The following is a 22897-nucleotide window of genomic DNA, read 5'->3' as shown; positions in this document are numbered from 1 at the left end:
TGCTGCTGCTGCTAAGTTGCTTCAGTCGTGTCCGACTCTGTGTGACCCCAGAGACGGCAGCCCACCAGGCTCCCCCGTCCCTGGGATTCTCCAGGCAAGAACACTGGAGTGGGTTGCCATTTCCTCCTCCAATGCATGAAAGTGAAAAGTGAAAGTGAAGTCACTCAGTTGTGTCTGACTCTTTAGCGACCCCATAGACTGCAGCCTACCAGGCTCCTCCGTCCATGAGATTTTCCAGGCAAGAGTACTGGAGTGGGGTGCCATTGCCTTCTCCGGGAAAACTAGGTAGATCCTCTTATTTTCCCTCTTTCCCTCCCCCACTCTCCCCCACAATTACCACACTGCTTTGCACATAAATGACATTCAGTAAATTCCTTCTGATTGACTTTAAAATGTTCAAAGAAGCCATATGATGTTCTTTTCAGAGAAAAGTGGATCTGCAAGCATCTGATTTCACACTGCCTGAGCGATGATGAACAGCTGCTATTTATGAAGCAGAAGAGACAAAAAATGTTGAATGAATGAGAAATAGACTTCAATTGAAATGGTAAGGATTTAATTTAGCTTTTGAAATTCATTTCCTGATATGAAGCTTACAAAATACTAAAAGGCAACACAAAGGAGACTGTGAAAAAATTTCATTCTTTATAAATAGATTATCTTTGAACGTTTCCCAAAATAGATCAAGTACTTATTTGAAGGTTAACGGGTATTTCTGACCTGAGTTCTCAACAGTCTGATATGAGACAGATTTTTTTTTTTAAATAAAGTTTTTCATAGGGGATAATTTTACAGGAAAGTTGGAAAGTTTTTCTCATTAACATCTTACATTACCATGGTACACTTACCAAAATTAAGAAATTGGAACATGTAATTGTTAAAAAAAACTTCAAACTTTATTTGAATTTCCTGCTTCTCCAGTTATCTCCTCTTTCTGACCCAAGTGAGACAGCCTTCTGATATTCTTCAGTGGTGTGTAAAAGACTGTGTGTTCTAGACATCAAGCTCTGTAAGTAGAAATACACATGTCTAGAGTTGCCTCGGGTCCTTCATCTTGAGGCAGAAGTATTTTCCGATCAACCAGACTTGATTAGGATCCTTAGCTCTATCACTTGGAAGAGCTGTGTGCTTGTGGGCAACTTGTTTAATTACACTGAACCATGCTTTCCACAGGGTTTCTCTGGTGGTTCAGAGGGAAAGAATCTGCCTGCAATTTAGGAGACCCAGGTTTGATCCCTAAGTTGGGAAGATCCCCTGGAGAATAATCTCCATTATTCTTGCCTGGAGAATTTAATGGACAGAGTAAACTGGCGAGCTACAGTCCATGGGGTTGCAAAGAATCAGACATGAATGAGCAACTAACACACACGTGTTCTACACATCTGTTTTGTTTTTGGCCACCGCATGGCTTCCTGGATCTTTTTCCCCGACCAGGGACTGAATCCAGGGCCCTCAGCAGATTGGAGTCCTAACCACCAGATCACCAGGGAATTACCTCCACATTTGTAAAATGTAGGTAGTAAGACCTCTCCAACTGTGATGGTTTTTGAAATCTTTCACAGTAAGAGAATTCAGTATTGAAAAACTTGATTTTTAATAGGTAGTCTTTCGTATTTATTAAACTAGTATCATAAGAATAGCACTCTAAATAGCATACCTGTGATATTTTACACGTTGAATTAAAAGAGGGTTCAGAGAAGCCTGACTAAAGACTCTTTAACTAAACATTAGTCAGGCTCTTCTGAGCCCTGTCCTCAACTTGACCTTATCCTAGGACTTGCCTAATTCAGTTTTCACAAGAATTCTGCTAAGTTGGTTTGGAAAGAATTTTCCAGGTTTGATATCTTATAACCCTGGCATAAAGCTCAACATTCAGAAAACTAAGATCATGGCATCTGGTCCCATCACTTCATGGCAAATAGATGGGGAAACAGTGGAAACAGTGTCAGACTTTATTTTTGGGGGCTCCAAAATCACTGCAGATGGTGACTGCAGCCATGAAATTAAAAGACGCTTACTCCTTGGAAGGAAAGTTATGACCAACTTAGATAGCATATTCAAAAGCAGAGACATTACTTTGCCAGCAAAGGTCTGTCTAGTCAAGGCTATGGTTTTTCCAGTGGTCACGAATGGATGTGAGAGTTGTACTGTGAAGAAAGCTGAGCGCCGAAGAATAGATGCTTTTGAACTGTGGTGTTGGAGAAGATTCTTGAGAGTCCCTTGGACTGCAAGGAGATCCAACCAGTCCATCCTAAAGGAGATCAGTCCTCGGTGTTCTTTGGAAGGATTGATGTTGAAGCTGAAACTCCAATACTTTGGCCATCTCATGCGAAGAGTCGACTCATTGGAAAAGACTCTGATGCTGGGAGGGATTGGGGGCAGGAGGAGAAGGGGACGACAGAGGATGAGATGGCTGGATGGCATCACTGACTCAATGGACGTGGGTTTGGGTGAACTCCGGGAGTTGGTGATGGACAGGGAGGCCTGATGTGCTGCAGTCCATGGGGTCACAAAGAGTCAGACACGACTGAGCCACTGAACTGAACTGAACTGAACTGAACCCTGGCGAGTTGGATTAGGAAGAATCCCCCTACTCTTGATGTCTCCTTTAGCAAATTTCCACCCACCAACTTCCCTGAAGGAGAGACAAACTTTCCCTCTAACCTTCTAGGTTTGATAGCGATGCCTAAGAAACAAACTAAAAGCAAGCAAGTTACCAAAATAAAAGGTATATAAATCTATTAATTTTTAATAACACATGCACAGGGGCATCATTGGGGGGAAATTGAATATCTAAAAAAGCAGTGATCTTTGACAGTTCATACCAATCTCAGTAGGGGAAGGGGAAGGAGATGTATGCCACTTGAGCAACAGTAATGTTTTAGAAAGATGAATGGGCTCAGAATAGAGGGGAGGTAATGACAATGTGTTGAAAAATTTCTCTCGGTGTGGTGTTGAGTCCTGTCTTCTAGTCTCTTCTTTGGTGATTAGAGTCAATCTTCCCCGATTGCCGAAACTACTGGGGAGGGAATTTATGACAGTTCAGTTCCTTTTGGAGGACTATCTTTAGGCAGAAAAGTGGAGCTCAAAGAAGTCTGTTTTTCAAAGTGTCTTCACCTCAGAATTATTACTTCTCTGGTGGTCCAGTGGCTAAGACTTCAAGCTCCCAATGCTGGAGACTGGGGTTCAAATCCCTGTTTGGAGAATTAGATACCATATGCCCCAACTAGTTCACAGGCACCAGGAAAACTGAAGGTCCTGCATGTTGAGACCAAGACCCAGCTCAGCCAAATAAATATATATATATGTTAAAAAATTAATATACCAAAGCAACATATTGCAAGTGACATGCCTAACTCCTTCATGCCCCACTGTTCTCCTTGGTTATAAATCCCCACCTACCCTTGCTGTATTCAGAGCTGAGTCCTATCTCTCTCTCTCTACTGTGACAGTCTTGACATTTATCATGATAAGTACTGAATAAAGTTCCTGTTTTAACAAGCATAATTTTTTAACATTAGCAACAATGAGTATTAACTTATTTCTATTATCTCTGATTCATTGTACAAAACTTTAAAACTATCCCTCCAAGTTTTAACAAACAAAACTCTTTAAAAATATTTTTGTTTTGTTATGGGTCTTACGAATGCTGAAAGACATCTTCCTTCCATATGTGTCCTTTATCCAAATGAAAGGGACAGAGTAAAGGGACAAAGTAGGTGATTAAATAGCTAGTCCCACTAGGGGATTGTAAGTAGGAAAAAATACGGGAGATTCCACAAATTAATGATTACTCAGGAGAGTTCATTTACTTAACCACGCAGGCTTGCTTAGCAACAAAACCATGTACTAGAAGCACAGGACACGACCCAAAACAATGAAACAATGGTGGCATGAGACCGAAATCCTGCCCAGTGAGCTCAATAGGTTAGTGATCCTTAGGACATACTCTGCACACATAAAAAACAATAACTCTGGACTTAGCTTGACCATGTAAGTACATGAAAACTTCCCTGTCCGACCTGGAGGAGGAACTGATGATGGAAGCATGAGGTCTACTCAAGAAAGACAAAGAAGGTCTTCGCCTCTTCCCCTCTCTTCCTCTGACTATAAAAATGTAACCCACTAAGTACTCAGGGCACAGCACCCCCTCGCCCACCTGCTTGTAAACATCACAAGCACCCTATTCTAACAAATTGTTTACCTGTCACTTTCAGTTCAGTTCAGTTCAGTTCAGTCGCTCAGTCGTGTCCGACTCTTTGCAACCCCATGAATTGCAGCACTCAGGCCTCCCTGTCCATCACCAACTCCCGGAGTTCATCCAAACCCATGTCCATCGAGTCAGTAATGCCATCCAGCCATTTCATCCTCTGTCGTCCCCTTTTCCTCCTGCCCCCAATCCCTCCCAGGGCTGATCTCCTTTAGAATGGACTGGTTGGATCTCCTTGCAGTCCAAGGGACTCTCAAGAGTCTTCTCCAACACCACAGTTCAAAAGCATCAATTCTTCAGCACTCAGCTTTCTTCACAGTCCAATTCTCACATCCATACATGACTACTAGAAAAACCATAGCCTTGACTAGATGGACCTTTGTTGGCAAAGTAATGTCTCTGCTTTTGAATATGCTATCTAGGTTGGTCATAACTTTCCTTCCAAGGAGTAAGCGTCTTTTAATTTCATGGCTGCAAATTCTTCCTTTGCTTAGACATAAACGACTGTGGTACTGAGCTCTTTGGAGCCCCCTGAAAGGACACCATCGAGTTTCACAGTCATTTAGCACTTTTAAAATTTTATCAGTAGAAGTTGATGCCCACTTCCCAGCTGCCACTGATCCCAGATACAAAGAGTAATTTGGATTAGAATTGCTTTAGTTGATTACCCTTTTAGTTGTAGAACTATATTTCACAAACATCCTTCTCAACAGGTAAGTGGGGATGTTTGTCTCTGCCCATGAACATGTCAAAGACACATCTTACTTTCTCACTGGAGACTCCATACTAGTCTCATCTCTCTCTAGCCAACTAACTGATTAGCAGTGCCTGGCACTTTAGGAGTTCAACAAATAAGGGCAATTACTATACTAAATCCAAACTTTTTTTTCAGCTTCCTTATTTTTTCTTGAATCTTCATTGCAAAAACATCTAAATTCTGCCCTGCCTCTGCCTTACTTTTCTTATTCTCAGGAGTTCTCTCCTTGTCTCCAAAAGAAGTGACTTGCAATCTGCAATATGTTAAGGCATCTAGTTCAAGGACACTAGAATTTTATGGATGGGGCATTCTTCTACTGTTGTATCCAAAGGGTGATGTAATGAGCTCTAGAACATACAAAAAAGTAGATACTACCCAGTAGTGCTCAAGAAATGTTAGGTCCCTTCTTTAATCGTCATTTTTACAGGTGAGGACAATGACGGCCAGAAAGTTAAGTAGTCACAGCTAAGTTCCCAAAGAGGCAGGTAAGAGAGGGCTGGTCTTTTGTTTATCATAGTTCCCCTTTTCTGGGCTACTCCTTTGGTTATGTGGCTTAACGACCCATCTAACAAATCCACAAGGCTCACCAATGCGCTTAGCACCTGTCAAGAGCCCAGACGTAACAAAAACATTTTTGTAAAACATCACAGTTTTTGTTGACTTCCCCTAAAATTTTATTGTCAAAATCATGCCAAAAAAATATTGTCCGTCATTTAAGTCGCACAGTCTCATACATATTTGGAGGTGAACATTGCTTTTCAGGCCTTGGCATTGTTCAGGGCCATTAACATTCTTTAAGACATAAAGGAAGCACTTTGGGATGTAATTCAAGGGAATCTAGAATTATGCTTTTAGGGTATTCCTACTTAAGCCCTACCCAATATTGGGACTAATTGGACGAGGATAATCATCCCTTGCGATCAATATTCACTAGAATAAATATTCATCAAGAAATCAGGACGCACTCAGGGGACTACAATCGGGTGGCGCCTTGAGACCCATCCTTTGCCACGGAAACCCGGTGGAAGACTACCTGGTTGGAAAACAAGATTTCCAAGAGGAGGGGCCTGGAGGAGGCGGGCCCGGACAACCAAGCGCGAGCACACGCCCCGGCGCATGCGCACCTGTTAGCGGGCACCTTCCATTAGCTAGGCAGGGGAGGCAGGCGCGAGGCTCGCTAGTTTTTGAATTTCTGTTCTCAACTGCAAGTGAGGTGGCGACTAGTTCCGCGCATAACGTGACACCGTTACTCCTCGAGTTCAAGATGAAGAACACTCGGCACAGACGCCCGAACCGTGAGGCGACTTCTCGTCTGGTTCCCCCCGTCCCCCGGGACCCGAGTCGGCCCGTCCATTCCACAGACTTTCGAGTCCTCGCAGCGGGGTCGGGGGATCGAAGGATTGGGCCAATTGCGGCTGAACCGTCTCTCGAAGGAGGAAGGGGGTGAGGGTGCACCCCCTCTTCAGAGTTCCGCCTCTCCCTTTACAGGGCGGTCGCGGGGAAGGGGGACGTTGGAAATAACTGCCCTCGGAAGCCGACGGATCCCACACCCGCTCCGTGCAAACTGCCGGGAGGGCGGCGGGAAGAGGGCAAGACGGGAGCGGGGACAGGGAAGGACCCGGGAAGCCGCGCGGGAGGGCGCGCGCGCGCGCGCCCCTTTTTCAGCAGTGTGGCGGGGTCGCACGCACGCCCGCCTCGGCGGCTGGGCGCGGTTTGCGACAGTGGGGGGAGCGGCGGCGGTGGCGGCGGCGGCAGCTTTGCGGCAAGCTCCGGCCGGGCTTGCTTGACGGCGGTGTGGCGGAGGCCCCGCCCCCGGCGGCAGGAACCTGGAGGGAGGCGGAGGAATATGTCCGAGAGGGAAGTGTCGACAGTGCCGGCGGGAACAGACATGCCTGCGGCCAAGAAGCAGAAGCTGAGCAGCGACGAGAATAGCAACCCGGACCTCTCTGGAGACGAGAATGTGAGCGCAGCCCCCCAGGGCAGTCCGGACGGGACTTGGCCGTCAAAGTTTTCAGTTCTTTTTAAACTGGGCGCGGGGGCGGGCGGACGGCTGTGGTAAGGTGGGGTGGGGGGAGGGAGAGGTGTCACCGCTCTGCTGAGGAAAACGCGGGCGTGGAGGAGAAAATCGAACTCGTCTCTGAGGGGATTTTTTTGATCTGGGGCGCCTAGAGCGAAAGGAAACTTCGCGAAGGAGAGTGTGGCTGGGGCCAGAGCGTGGTGGTGGAGGGTCGGAGGGGGTCTTCCCTGAGAGCGTTTTGCGTGGAGGGGGAGAGTTTGGGCCTTTGGGGGCAAAGTGCGGATCTGAGATTCCAGTAGTTTAAAAGGCAAGTTAGAGGTTGTTTTTTTTTTTTTTTTCCTAAGACAGTTGGAAGGAGGGGCCAGCGTGTGTTACGGACTTTTAAAAAAGGGATTTAGGGATCGTGTCCTTAGACCCTTCCAGGCAGTCCACGATGGGAAGAGCAGATCTCGGACGTCTGGGACTTCGGTGACTCTTAAAGGGGCTTTTGTGTTTGCTCCTGTCTAGTTGGTGAAGGGTGCGCCTGACAGTCGGTCTCACTTCTGGAGGAGGAGAACTGCGCGAGTCGTCTCCAGAGTTGGAGGGGGAGCGACTCTTGAGGAAAGGATGAGAAGGGACAGTTAGTCTTTCGTCGGTTTTCACTAGGATAACGGGGACAACCTAGAAGACACTAGGCAACTGTGGTAAAGGTAGATGGCTTTAGGTGTAGGCTCGTGGTCTCGCATGTGTAAAGGTGCTCTGAAATCAGATTTTTAAACTTTTTTAAAATAGTCATAACTCTAGTCCGTCCCAACAGTTGACCCCACTTGTGTTTAGGTGAAACGCCAGTGATAACCGAATTGACGTTAATTTTCAGTTTCATGTTTTAAGTTTATATCCAATAAGTTCAGGAAAAAATGTCTCGAGGATTCATTCAAAGGTGATACTCTAAAATGTGAACCCTCCGAGGGAATGTCTTCTGAAGTGTTATAGAAGGGTGGTGTAAGTTCTTTTTCTCAGTTTGCCTAGTTTTAAGAGTAAATGGTGTATCTTACACACCGACTGAAGCACATGTATGGCATGGTATCAAGACAAAATTTTCACTGAACAGATGGGAAGGAATTCTTTTTGCAGATAGAGGAAAGATATTTGGGGGGTTGTCAGTTTGTGGGATTTGGACTTGAAATATCTGAAAGGCTTAGTAGGTGTTGATTGTTACTTTAAATCTTTTTATTTTCCTGTTTGTGCTTTCCAGTTGTATATATTGGGATCTAACATTTTTGACCCTCTTCACTCAGGCCGTTGGAATCTGTTTTATTTCCACCTTCTCTTAAATTTCTCTTGGCAGATTAGATTAGTGACTAGGAGCACAAACTGGATCCAGGTGTTAGGTTAAAATCCGCCACTCTACTGCTTTACCGGTTGCTTGATCTAGGTACTTTACCTAGTTTCCTTGGATTCTTATCTTAAAAATGGGGATAATAACAGTATTTACCTCATGGGATGTTTGTGAGGATTAAATGAGATAATATAGGTAAAGTGCTGAACCGAATGCCCCGTTCATAAATACCATGCAAGTGTTATTTAAATATTATTCCTTATTTTGTAATCATATTATCTAGACTTGTGTTTCTGGCCCTTCCAGATATTTATCAGGCAGAAATGTAATGAAGATGTCAATACCCAATTTAGACTGAGGAAAATTTCAGGGAACTAAATAAATTGAAAAGTTATTTTCTTTTTACAGACCCTTAAGAGGAATGTATTCTTTGATGCATACTGAAGCTATTCAGAGCTACATGGTTGGACTAAGCCTTTGTTTTGGTTCCTTCCTTTAGATGGCGACTTTTAACCTTTTCTCTGCCTTGGACACTTTTCCTGTGAAACTTCAGAGTAATATTTTCAAATGTATAAAATACAATATATAAGATTACAAACAAAATCAGTGATAAAATTATAAGGAAGTTATAAAATTGTTTAAAACAAATTTCAGGTTTGTTTTAATAAAGTACGTCTTTATTACATTAAGTAACTAGACCTCACAATGACTGATAGTACTGATGGGTATAGACAGCTTTTGAGATCTGCAACAACTATAATGGAATATAAAAATTCATGATTTCCATTGCTGAGAAGGTTACAGCTACAGTAACATTAGCACATATACTGCCTGTATTATAATAGAAGGAAGTAATAGATTTCAGTTAAAAATGTAAAAATTAAGATGCAATCTTAAATTTACTTATGAATTTATTCAACTGCATAAGTTCACAGGCCCTCTGAATTCCGTCCAGGGACCCAGATCTAGGACATAGGTTAAGAGAAGCAATAAAGGAAGGGAGTAGAGAACTTTGTATAAAAATGAATTCAGAAAAAGCTAATAAGGGCAGTGGTTTAACTCTTGAAGGAGCCAAATAATGACAGGAAGGCCAAAGGCAAGTGGAGGAAAGAATGTGGTATTTGTAAATTGGAGTTATGGTAATCTGAGCAGTTGATACTGTTAAAGTGAATCAAAGAACTGATAGGATGTTAAACTTTTAAAAAATTTAGATATAATTGACCAATAACATTATGTTGTTAGTTTTAGGTGCACAACATAATGATTCAGTATTTGCATTGCAGAATGATCAGCACAGTAAGTGTAGTTAATGTCGGACCTATTTTAAGTTCATTGTATGTGTATCTGCCATTTTATTAACTTTTTCATATAAGTGCAGCATAATTGGCTTCTGAAAGAATACTGATTGTTGCCTGGTAATAAGATCAGAAGGCTGAATCTGAAGACTTGACTTGCTTAAGGAACCCGTGGCAAGATCAAGGGACAAATTACTATCCCCGTTTGCTTGTGGAGCAGATGAAGGTGGTAGTGCCATGTCTGTTATACAGTACCATTCTATACTTTGAGGAGGAGGAGTCAAGGTGGATATCAGCTTGTGCACATACTAGATGCTCAGGAAAGGTTTGAATTTGCAAATAAAATGAAAGCATTGTGAGTGTATTGCATTTCCATTTGATTCTGTCTTGATTTGACTATTTGAGGAGACGGGTAAATTAAATGGGTAAAAGGTGTGTGTGTAAATTAAATGGTTAAAAGGTGTGTGTGTGTAATGTTCTCCAGTTATTTACTATGTTTTGTGTGGCTTCTTGATTAGCAGTTGACTCTTTAGCCAGAGTGGAAAGAAGCTGGTGAATAAGTGTCTAACCATTGTATTGTTTTCATTTCTCTAGTGTTAAAAGATAATTTTCAGAAACATTTTACTCACGTAAGGGAACTGGTCAAGTTTAAGTCACACAGTACAAACTATACAGATGAAAGGAATGTAGAGATGAAATTGCAAATGGAGACAAAAACTTTTCTTCAGAATGAAAGGGAAGACATTTTGAACCTCTGCCTTTGGCTGTCCACAGTGTAAGAGATGTAAGATTGTTCAAAGGCATTGAAGCAGACTAGAATCTGATAACATGGAAGAAAAGTGCAGTAGACATGAAGTTTTCCAATGAAACACAAAATTGTTTTCTACACTAAATTTTAACTTTGTAAATTCAACTGAAAGGTAGAAAGAAATAGAGATTAAAAAGCAGTGATTTCGACCTAGGAACTGAACTCTATAAATATAGTTTTGTATTTTCTGTATCTAAAAGCTGATTGTGTTTACATTAAGTTACAATCTAGATATTTTTTGATATTCTAGTGGATTTTTAACTTTCTGTTATATCATAAAACTAACTTTAGAAAGCAATACTTTAAAAAATAGCTCCTAGGGCAATGGTTTCTAGTCTGTATTCTCATTGATGTTAGTGGGCACTCCATGAAAAAAGCTTCCTCTGGAATGAATTTAGTAACTACTGCCCTAAGGTGATACAGGTTTAAATAAATCTCTTTATTCCAGAGAACACTTTGGAATGTGTAATTGGAAGAGGTAGTGAAATCCTCTTCTGAGAGTAGAGGACCATTAATATATCTTGTGGACTGGAGACAGGTTATAAATTAGGTGAAATTTTAAGGTTTATAGTCACTTCTGCATTTGGAAAGATTTTACTTTATAGTGAGCTTCTAGAGTTCTGAATCATGAGTATTTTAGAGCCATGAGTCAGATTTCACTGGTAAATAGCACATAATATGTAGAACCTAAAAAGGTTTCTAAATGGTTTAAGTGTTAAAAATAAGCAGAGTTTGAATGATAATCAGGATTTTCATCTAAAATAGGAAGTACTAACACACTGGCCTCAAACAGCCACCCACTACCATGCTCCAAACTGAGCAGCAAGCAGTCAAATAAACTATGAGGACATGTAGGTCAGTCAGATTTAGGAGTCACAGCTCTGGTTTTCAATCCCAGCAACCCTAACCAGCAAGACACCACCTTAGGCTCTCTAAGCAACACTTTATTATCTGACAGTACCTTGTATGAAGAGCAGTAAAGATGAAGTGAGGCAATGTAATGTCATGGCTGGCACAAACCAGTGCTTTATTATTTAAAGGCAGTATTATTCTTACCATTAGCAACATCAGGATTAGTTTTTTGTTTAAATTTTTGCTGAAATAGCAAATATCCACAAATCTAATGCATTTGCGGGAATACATGTTTTCATTTCTTGCAGGGTTTATTACTTGTTTTACTTTGGTCAGCAGCTGTCCAGTTTGAAGTCATTTCCTAAGTACAGTGTACAGTATTGCTGTTTCATATAGTTTTTTCTGATTTGCTGCTTATAGGATGATGCTGTCAGTATAGAAAGCGGTACCAACACAGAACGCCCTGATACACCTACAAATACGCCAAATGCACCTGGAAGGAAGAGTTGGGGGAAGGGAAAATGGAAATCAAAGAAATGCAAATATTCTTTCAAATGTGTAAATAGTCTCAAGGTATGTGGAGAAAGACACAATCTATGGGCTGAATGCAGGGTTTCAGGATTGCAGGTTTCTCAATGGCAAACATTTTATGCTCAAGGTTCTCTGTCAAGTTAAAAATATTTTAAAGTTATAATAGTTGGAAGTCTTTAAAAATTTAAGTCTTATTTGTAATTGTTTTCAAGAAAAAAGGTATAAATTAAAATTTGTTTTGCATAGTTAATATTTGGGAGAAATAATAGGTTGGAGTTATTTAGATTGCTGTTTTCTCAATAGTCTTTTTATTTTTAAAAAATATTTACTGATATTTAAGTGTCTTATATATTCATTTTCTGTTTTTTTAATTTGGGGATATTTTTCCTATACTGAGCAAAAATATACATTATAGTGTCTTGTGCATATGTTAGATTCTTTTTAAAATATCTAAATATCCTTTTAAAGTCTTTGAAAAGCATAAGAAGCTATGGCCATATGGAAATTATTTTCCTATCTAGGTAGCAAAATTCATTGCTGTGTGTGTCAAATTATACTCTTAAAAGGAGAGAAATTAATTTCAGTGTTTTTGTATGTGTGTTTTTTCTTCTAAAGCAAAGTGTCCCTTTGTAGTTTCATGTTAATATTTAGGTATATTAACCTATTTTTACATAGTATATTTGGAAAATGGTTTGAACTGTATTATTTTTATTAAATATTTCCAAAGCCTAAAACTGTGGCTTTTTAAAGGATAAGAAATGAAAGTTGTCAGACTTTAAAGTGCCTTAAAGTGAATATGAAAGTTACTGTTAAACATCAGGAAATTGCCAGTAAAATCCTAAGGCTAAAAAATAACTTTATGAACAAAACTGAATACTTTTAGCAGAGGGAACTCTGCTCAGTACTCTGTGATAACCTAGATGGCAAAAGAGTTTGAAAAAGAATGGATGTGGGGGGTGTGTGTGTGTGTGGTGTGTGTGTGTGTGTGTGGCTGAATCACGTTGCTGTGCACCTGAGACTGACACCACATTGTTAATCAGCTCTGCTCCAATTAAAAAACAAAAAACGGAATGCTTGTTTTTTATATACTTCCTTATAGTTACAGCCTACTGCCTCCCTGGCCCCCACTTTCAAGTGTTCTTGTTCATTATAAAACTTCTTAGGTGGTTTTTCTTTTAGGATCCAAATTCAAGTAATTTAAAATTGTTTCTATAGAACTAATGGAGAGCAGTGATTTGAATGGAATCAATTTTCTTCACTTCACAAGGGAAGAATTCAACCAGAAAACGTTTAATGAGTACTGGAGAAACTGTATTAACTCTCAGGTTATTTGTTATTTCAGAAAAATAAATTGGGTCCTAAGAGATTAAATGCATTTGTCACAATTATCCATTATATTTTGATTCAAAAGCATGCCATTTGGGTTTAAGAAAATACAGAGCAACTATTAAAGTATTTTCATTGATGAGTACTTGTTACCTAACCTCTTAAGTCTTTAATTATTACATAGTTTTATCATGCACCAGTATTTTAAAATGTGAAAACTGGACTAACATATCTTTTAAGTGTCGAAAGTCAGTTTATGTATGATAAAATTGCAGCTTGCATTTTGTGGAGGGGAAGGTTTTTAATGGGAATGATCAGTTTACTACCTTTTTGGTTTTTAAAATATATTGATTTTTCTTATTTCTTGGTTATTTTATAGGAAGATCATAATCAACCATTGTTTGGAGTTCAGTTTAACTGGCACAGTAAAGAAGGAGATCCATTAGTGTTTGCAACTGTAGGAAGCAACAGAGTGAGTGTTAAGGGGCTGTTTGGCATTTGGCTCATCAGTCTCTGGTATTAGTGTAACACTGAAGTGTAATGATTTTGAAGTAAACTTTGTGTAGCCAATTTGACAATATCATTCCTTTATGTAAAAATGAAACATTCTAGAAATTGTCAAAAATTAAAACTAATATTCATGACTGAAAATACATCTTTTTTCATATATACTCACAAAATTGTTCATGAAACAAGTCTCTATTTATATTTTGTCTTCATAAATATTGTTCTAAGTGGCTGAAAAAATTGACTTTGCTTTTTCCAAGTGACTGTGATAGTTGTTTGTAAACTTGGAGTAACAGGTCTGTGATTTCTTAAAAATAATAAATATAATTAGTTGCTCTCTATAAATGCAAAGCATAAATCCAATGGATTTGTATAATAGTTACTGAAAATATTTTAATTATACACAGTAAACATTTGTTTTTTGAATTATTTTTATTTAAGGAAGCCAGAGTATCTTGAACTGAGAGAATGCATGGAAAAAAACCGTAGTAGACATGTTTTGATGTAAAATGTTATTTAACTTTTTAGTTGAACCTAGGGCTGAAAAAGTGGATTGCAAAGACTTATTTCCATTCACTTCTAAATGAATGGGAAAAAGGAAGATTCCTAGTGCTTCTCGGGGAGTCTCAGGAGTCTGTTAAAATCATTTTGGAAAAGTTGTCTTCCTAATAATAAGTCTTTTAATTAACTTACATTCTGGTTATTCATTAATAATGTACTAGGAGTTAGGAATAACGGAGAAACAGATTGGTGTATTTGGAAATAGAAAGATGGGGGAAATTGACTTAACTGGTGTGGGTTGACAGTAAAGTCACTTGTTTTACCTTTAGCCCAAGAGGGGAAGGGAAGGAAGTTGAATCTGGGAGCTATTCTGTAACTTTATTTAAACTGAGTGAAATTCAGTCTTATGCTTCTTTAATAATTGTGCTAAGCTTGTTAGAGAAATAAAAGACCATGATTTTGAATGCACTGTTTCCTATATTTATGTTTTTAGTGTTAGTATTCTGTTTTCAGTCAACACCAACCTAGGAGTTGTCAGCTGAGTATTTTCCAAATGTCAGCATATTTCCAAGCTTTTTTCTTTTTATTTTCTGGAAGTTTGAAAATCTTACAAACATGCATGCATCTATTCCGGGCTAAATCCTTCCTATTCCTATTTTCCGAAAAGTAAAATTTGGCTTTAAATAATTCCCTGGAAGTCTTCAAAGAAGTTTTTATATATATATATAACTTTATTATTGGCTCTGCTGGGTGTTTGTTGCTGTGTGGGCTTTTCTCTACGGCAAGCATAGATTACTCCCTAGTTGAGGTACACAGGATTCTTCCTGAGGTGGCTTCTCTTGTTGCGGAGCACAGGCTCTGGAACGTTAGGGCTTCAGTAGCTGTGACACGTGGGCTCAGCATTGTGGCTCCTAGGCTGTAGAGCATAGGCTCAGTAGTTGTGGCATACAGGCTTAGTTAGTTGCCCTACATTCAGAGAAGATGCGTTTATTGGTTGTAAAGTTCTGAAAATTTGAAACTCACTACTTAAGTTGATAACCTGGATAACAGCCTTTTTTTTATATTTAGCCAAATGTATGTTATGATATGTAGCTCGAAAACAGTGATTCAGAGGGAACGTGATGCAGTTCAAAGAAAAAAATTAAGGTTATTTGTTTCTGAGAATTGGGAATATAATCCATTAATTGATTTGAATTCACTTTTAAGACATCACTATAAGCATACTTCACTAACTTTACCATCATTATTATTAATTGTCATGTTCGTGTAATTAGAATTAATACAACTCGTGCTTCAGAATGCCTCTTGTAATGTTGCAGGCTTTGTAACAAAAAGAATCCCTAGTTTAACTTAAAATGACATTGAATTATAGGTTATTGAATTATAAGAAAGTCTGCTATTTGGACCTCTTTTTTTTTTTTTAATCAAAATACTTTCTAAAGACATAACCTAGTTAATGTCCATATAAAGAATATGCTTTTAGAATATTAATGTAGAGATTATCTTATTAATAGGTGATTTAAAGGATTTTTATAGAGTTCTTACAGACTTATTAAAATTAGTAACAGTATTGCTAGCATGACTAAACTGTAAGAAAAATGGAAAGAGATTTTTTAAAATGTAGTATTACAGGGACTTCCTTAGCGAACCAGTGGTTAAGACTTTGCCTTCTAATGCAGAGGGTGCAAGTTCTATCCCTGGTTGGGGAGCTAAGATCCCACATGCTTTGGGGCCAAAAAACCAAAACATAAAACAAGCAATATTGTAAAAAAATTCAATAAAGACAATGGTCCACATCAAAAAGTGTTTAAAAAAATTTTAGTGTTACAGAGTAAGCCCTCTGTATCCTCAGGGTTCCACATCCACAGATTCAGCCAACTATGGATTGAGAACATTCAGAAAAGAAAATTCCAGAAAGTTCCAAAAAAGCAAAACTTGAATTTGCTTTGTGCTGGCACCTTTATTTGCATAGCATTTGCATTGTATTAGGAGAAGGCAATGGCAACCCACTCCAGTACTCTTGCCTGGAAAATCCCATGGACGGAGGAGCCTGGTAGGCTGCAGTCCGTGGGGTCACTACAAATCGGACACGACTGAGCGTCTTCACTTTCACTTTTCAGTTTCATGCATTGGAGAAGGAAATGGCACCCCACTCCAGTGTTCTTGCCTGGAGAATCCCAGGGATGGGGAAGCCTCATGGGCTGCCGTCTATGGGGTCGCACAGAGTTGGACACAGCTGAAGCGACTTAGCAGCAGCAGCAGCAGCAGTGGTCTAAAGATAAAGTATACTGGAGGATATGTGAGGTTATAGGCAAATACTATGCCGTTTTATATGAGGAACTTGAGCCTTCTCAGATTTTGGTATCTGTGAGTGTCCTGGAACCTGTCCCCTTGGAGATACTGAGGGACAACTGTACATAATTGAGTAAAGTGAATATGTTATTAATTTTAGAAAATGATAAATGGAAAGGGCCACTGTACAACACAAAGTTAATATTTGATGAGCAATGTTCATGAGGCAAATTTTAGATTTTCTTTTATGTAATTAATAAATGCTCTAAAACTACCCAAAGACTTTAAAGAGGATAAGCCACAGGAATTCCCTGGAGGTCCAGTGGTTGGAACTCTGCAGTTTGACTGCCATGGGCCTAAGTTCAGTCTCTGGTCAGGGACTAAGTTCAGTCTCTGGTCAGGGAACTGGGATCTTGCAAGCCATATGGCACAACGGGAAAAAAAAAAAAAAGAGAGAGAATAAACCACAGTTTTAGGAAGTAGTTATACTTTACTGTGAGGTACTCAAGTCTATTTACTTGGAAGAATTGGTCCAGTTATATGAATAAGTTGAAAACATTGGAAATAGAAACCATTATTATTACTACAGTGTTTAGTATACTCTGGAAAATATGTAATGTATTAGAGTTTATAATGGTTTCCTTAAATTTAAAGGAGTTCTCCTTTTTTAATAGTTTTCTGTATTATTTAAGTTATTTAAAAAAAGGTTTTTTTGACTGTACTGCACAGTAAAATAAAGTATGTTCAAAAGCTGAAGAGTGTTTCTGTATTTGAGATAAACTTTGCTGTATTTTTGTTTTCATTAGGTTACCTTATATGAATGTCATTCACAAGGAGAAATCCGGTTGTTGCAGTCTTATGTGGATGCTGATGTATCCTTTCCTGGGTTTTTGGTATCATTGGCTAAAGAAATTGACTTTGAATAAGTACCCCAAAGCTTTTGTACCTTTCTTTCTTAACTTTATCCAATGCTATTCCTTCATTGTTACCCAAGAGATTCTTGGTATCTAGTTTTCCTGATCCCGCGAAGCCACTGTCAGGGTGGATATGAGGGCGGACAATACAGGTGCCTAGAGATGAGTGCTGGAAATCCAGTAATAGAAAGTGATAGCAGAACGTAGGTAAAACTTGCTATTTCTTTGACCTTGCTTAGATTTTTATCATTTCAGGGCAGGGATATTGGTGAATTTGGGTTGATCAGAAACTGTGCCTGACAGTCATATCAGGTATTTGGTCAGCAGAGCCTACAGGGAAAAAAAAGAAGCATGTTTGTTTAGGAAATGAAATATTGCAAAACATGGGTTTATAAAGAAAAAGAAAGCATTAAAAAGCCAAAGGATACAACAGTCAAAGCTTGGTGATAAGATTTCTTCCAGATCCATTTGAAAAACCTAGCAAGTAAGAAAAAGAACATTTTAGTCTTCCCTTAGGTGATAAGGAAGGAGGTGACCTTTGGCAGTATTGGGAAAATCTCACACAGGAAAAGGTGGAAAACTGAATAGTTAACTGATTTTTATCTAGAGGCATGTAGAGTTATTGAGATAGAGCCAGGGTCAGCAAATTACAGCCTGTGGAACTGGACACCTGGTTTTGTTTTTGTTGGTTTGTTTGTTTTTTAATTTTAATTATTTATTCTTAATACCAAAAACATTTTGTATTGGGGAATAGCCAATTAACAATGTTGTGTTAGTTTCAGGTGAACAGTGAGGGGACTCAGCCATGCACATACATATATCCATTCTCTCCCAAACCTCACTCTTCATCCAGGCTGGCACATAATGTTGAGCAGAGTTCCATGTGCTACACAAGGGTTTTAGTTGGTTATGCATCTTAAATACAGCAGTGTATACATAATCTTCCCAAAGTCCTTGACTATCCCTTCCTCCGGAAATCTGTTTTTGTAGATAAATTTGGGGGAGGATACAACCTATGCCTATTCATTTACATATTGGCCATGGCTGCTTTCAAAAGACAGGTAAATAGTTGTGCAAACAGCAAAATAGTAATCAAAATTGAGTGGAAAGATTGGGTTTGTTTCATCACTTGGTATAGATTTTAGACCTAAAATCTTCATTGTTTCAACCCTGATGGTATAAAGAAAAATGGGAACTTCTTATTTGGACATTATTGTGATCATTGATGTGTTTCCTTTTCAAAAACAAATTATATTTCTTAACTGGAATTTCTTAGGCTGATGAAAACTTTTACACTTGTGCGTGGACATATGATAGCAATACAAGCCATCCCCTGCTGGCTGTTGCTGGATCTAGAGGCATAATTAGGATAATTAATCCCATAACAATGCAGTGCATAAAGGTGGGTTTTCTTGTTAAATTGTAGATCTGCTTTTTTTGTATGCACACCTGTGAAAACTTGCCATGTTGAATTTAAAACGGAGTCAATTTCTGTGCAGTTTTTAATTTGGTTTGTACTTTGCCTGTTGCTTCCTTTAGACAAGTCTTTTGAGACCTTTGTCACATTTGGGTAATGCAAATTAAGGAATGGAAATTTTTATCATTTGCACTGTTTTCTGTTAAAATCATTTCTGTTCTTTTGCTTTATCCTGAGAAGCTCTAAATGAACAATAACGAAAGAGTGAGCTCATTTTTCAAGAACCCCTAAATAGGAGTATGGAGTCAAGGATACTTTGTAAAGAATTAAAAAGTGAAGCCTTGGAAGAAATTTTACAAATCACTTTTACCCTGGGGGCACATTAGAATCACCTGAGAATCTTTTAAATCCTTGCTGTGCCTCAGAATATCTGCAAATGGGACTTGAACATCTTTTACTTTTCCTTCAAGCTAGGTAATTTTAATATGCAGCCAAGGTTGAGAACCACTACTTCAAGTGAAATTATTTTTCCATTCATTTAAGATTAATGAAAATGAATTTATTGACTTTTATATGAAAGTTGAAGTATCTTGAATTTATTATAGCACTATGTTGGCCATGGAAATGCTATCAATGAGCTGAAATTCCACCCAAGAGATCCAAATCTTCTCCTGTCAGTAAGTAAAGGTAAGAGAAATAAATATTTCCTTGTATAGTTGTATTTATTTGGCAGTGAGTTGGGTTTTGTTTGTTTTGTTTTGTTTGACTTCGGGACAAACTAATCTAAGGGAAAATTCCAAATTTAAAAAGAAGTTTTAGAAAAATCTTGGGCTACATTAGCATCCCCAAACCAAGAACTGGAGAATGGGACCATGAAATACACTGTTCCTGTAAGATGTAGATAAAATAATTGACACTGAGGATTAGGTGTGTGTTACCCTTATTTACCGTATTGCATTATGATAGTTCTAGAACTTTATCCTCAATTGAATTATCATAGTAAACTATTAATTTTAATGGCAGATCACTGAAGATGAAACATTTTTAATAGTTTGAAGGTAGTCTAGCAAATCATCTGATGCTTTCCAACCATGTAATAAGAAATAGTGTATCTGAAAATCCATAATGCTTTTTTTTGCCTCCCTCTCTCTCTCTAAAGCTTCTATTTTATAAAAGATTCCCTACAGGATTCCTTAAAATGCTGTTATCCAGCGTAAGCTCTTCTAAGTTATCCAGTGCAAGCTCTTCCTTGTTTTCCTTCCTTACAAAGAGAAAGCATTGTCTTGCTCTGTATGCCTCTGTTGGCTTATAAGTTTATTTTGGGTTCAGAAGGCCTCTGAATCATTCTTAATCATTTCTGAGCTCTCTAAAGTGATTTGAGTTGTTCTTATTTCTACATTTTGTTTTTTATTGCCCTTTCTCTTTTCATATTTCTACATTATTATTCTAGTCAAATGTATTCTTTTCTTAACAGCTATCACACCTATAACCTAATCCCCATATTAAAAGATATCCTCAAATTAAAACTCTTAAATGAAAAAAATTTGTGTGATATTTCAACTATCAAGGCTTGTTTGGAAATAGACACCTAAGAAGAGAGCTGATAACTTTTTCTCTTCTGTTAATAACAGTAACTGGGCTTAGATATTCTTTTACAAGTAACATAGACCATAATGCCTTACTTGTTCTTAATATCACAGTTTCTTAATCTTGCTCTTCCCCCATTGTGTTAGAGCATTTTTTCAAACAGCTTTTCAAAATGAACAGGAATTTTTCTACAAGTAAAACTCTCAAGAAAGGAAAAGACAACTTACAGGGAAAAAAAAATATGCAAAGTGTGTATCTAATAAGGGACTTAAATCAAGAGGTCATACAGTTCAGTAATAAAAAGACAACCAAATTAAAAGCAAACAAAGGCTTTTTAAGTAGACATCTTTCCAAAGAATAGGCAAGAATGTCCAATAAGCACATGGAAAAGCACTCATTGTTAATCATTCAGTTCAGTTCAGTCGCTCAGTTGTGTCCTACTCTTTGCGACTCCATGAATCACAGCACGCCAGGCTTCCCTGTCCATCACCAACTCCCAGAGTTCACCCAAACTCACGTCCATTGAGTTGGTGATACCATCCAGCCATCTCATCCTCTGTTGTCCCCTTCTCCTCCTGCCCCCAATCCCTCCCAGCATCAGGGTCTTTTCCAATGAGTCAGCTCTTCGCATGAGGTGGCCAAAGTACTGGAGTTTCAGCTTTAGCATCATTCCTTCCAAAGAACACCCAGGGTTGATCTCCTTTAGAATGGACTGGTTGGATCTCCTTGCAGTCCAAGGGACTCTCAAGAGTTAGTCATTAGGGAAATGCAAATCAAAAATACAGTGAGATACCATTTCACACCTTCTAGGATGACTGCAGTCAAAAAGACAGTAAAATATGGAACCCCTTCATCCATTGTTGGTGGGAATGTAAAATGTGTAAGCACATTGAAAAATAATCTGGCAGTTCCTTAAAAAACTAAACATAGAATTACACTCCTAGGTACATGTATCTTCAAGAGAAATGTAAATGTCTGCACAAAAACTTGGATGCAGATTGAAATCATTGCTACAAAAAGAAGTCATTTTTGTAGCAATGTTTATTTCCACTACTAACAATATATTATATAATATGTTAATATTACACAATATAGACATTGTTTCAAACTCTGCTTGGTATTTATGAATATTGCTTTATTTTGCTGATGTTCAGTGGAAACTGAGATTGCTCAGATTACAGAATTTTTGAAAGGTCCATAATACTCTGTGTATGTTTCAATCGTATTTTTAGATTTACTATAGAGATCTTATAAATCTACTTTGTTCTCTTCAATTTGTAAATGTGGGTATGGTGGAGGGAAAAACTAGTACCCTTGAAAGTTTGAACTCATACCTAGTTAAATCTACAAGTAATATAAATATTTTAAGTTCCTATATGATATGGATTCCTTCTTCGTCATTACTGTGAATGAGTTAAGTCCAGACTTTGGTAGTTTTTTCTTTAAAGACATATTAAATGTCCACAGTAAATGAATGATAAAAGTTTGTTATTTTTTTGTATCTGTACTAGATCATGCTTTACGATTATGGAATATCCAGACGGACACTCTGGTGGCAATATTTGGAGGTGTAGAAGGGCACAGAGATGAAGTTCTAAGTGCTGTAAGTTGAAAGCTGCAGGGCAGTGGCCTTCAGGCTACAAAGCTGTGAGCACTCCCGATAAGAAAGCGTGTGGTTTGTTTCACGTAGCTTGGCAGGCAGGTATTTCATTTACTGTGACAGACAAGGTTTTAACTTAAAGATGAAGAAATAAAGCAAGTAGGCTCTTTGTGTTTTATCTGTACTCTTGCACATGTTTTACCAGCGCCTGGATTCTCATGAAAGAATTCTGTGAACTTGTTCTTTTCCTTTTGTAATCTAAAATCATGAAGTGACCTTTTGTTGTTTTCTCAGTTATTAAAGGAAAAGGTTAACCTACTTGGCAATTAAGAAATTTTTTCACCTTTTATTTGAAGTTGAAATACAACTTACTCATTTCTAGGAGGCATTGTTCACACTGACTTTTAGATAACTTCCCTTTGATGGCATGGTGTTGTCTTTATGCTTTGTATTACAATCTGTTGATCTGTTCTAGTGATATTAAGTGTTTTTAGTTAAGTTTCAGATTCTGTGTTTAGGTTTATTTACGTTCTGTGTGTAGCTTACTTATTTAGTAGTCTTACAGCTCTTCAGTTTTTGTTTTTGTTTTTTTAACTATTTTAAAAGGGCATTATATTTTGAAGCATGTGATATTTTAATTGGAGGTACTAAATATTCCTATATGCTTTCGTGAGAATCATACCTATCTTAAAGGATTTTCTAGAACTTGCAGAACTCCATCTGGCTTTATGTGTGAAAAAACAAAGACTACTGTCCTTTCTTAAAAACTAAATGAGAGCTTCTGGCTCTAGAGCTGTCTTGTTGCTATTGACAGTGAGGTTATTAGGAAAAGTAGCAGCTGCCAGACTTCTGAATTCAATAAACACCAAACCTGAAGCTCTCAGGCTTTTGTAAAACTGTGTTCATGATTGATTCAAAGGTTGGATTAACATAGAATATCTAGATTAATGAGGAAAGTACTCTCC

At 38.4% G+C, this 22897-nt stretch overlaps 1 protein-coding gene across 2 annotated transcripts in view; it reads left to right on the top strand.

The window, feature by feature from the left end:
- Nucleotides 1-6795: 6795 nt before the first annotated feature.
- The window catches only part of EED (embryonic ectoderm development), a 30552-nt gene continuing 14450 nt past the window's right edge, over nt 6796-22897 (top strand). The window contains exons 1-7 of one of the 2 annotated variants that reach the window (XM_015461113.3): nt 6796-6927; nt 11678-11830; nt 13494-13586; nt 17221-17286; nt 18605-18730; nt 19351-19432; nt 21844-21935. In XM_015461113.3, coding sequence (XP_015316599.1) covers nt 6814-6927; nt 11678-11830; nt 13494-13586; nt 17221-17286; nt 18605-18730; nt 19351-19432; nt 21844-21935 — 726 coding nt within the window. In that variant the 5' untranslated portion in view covers nt 6796-6813. The remainder of the gene's footprint in view (nt 6928-11677; nt 11831-13493; nt 13587-17220; nt 17287-18604; nt 18731-19350; nt 19433-21843; nt 21936-22897) is intronic. The other variant, NM_001040494.2, reaches the window with a different exon arrangement.

Source organism: Bos taurus, chromosome 29, assembly GCF_002263795.3.
Source record: "Bos taurus isolate L1 Dominette 01449 registration number 42190680 breed Hereford chromosome 29, ARS-UCD2.0, whole genome shotgun sequence".
Taxonomy (NCBI): Eukaryota; Metazoa; Chordata; class Mammalia; order Artiodactyla; family Bovidae; genus Bos; species Bos taurus.
Note: the sequence above shows the minus strand (reverse complement) of the source record. Positions and strands in the feature narration are given on the sequence as shown.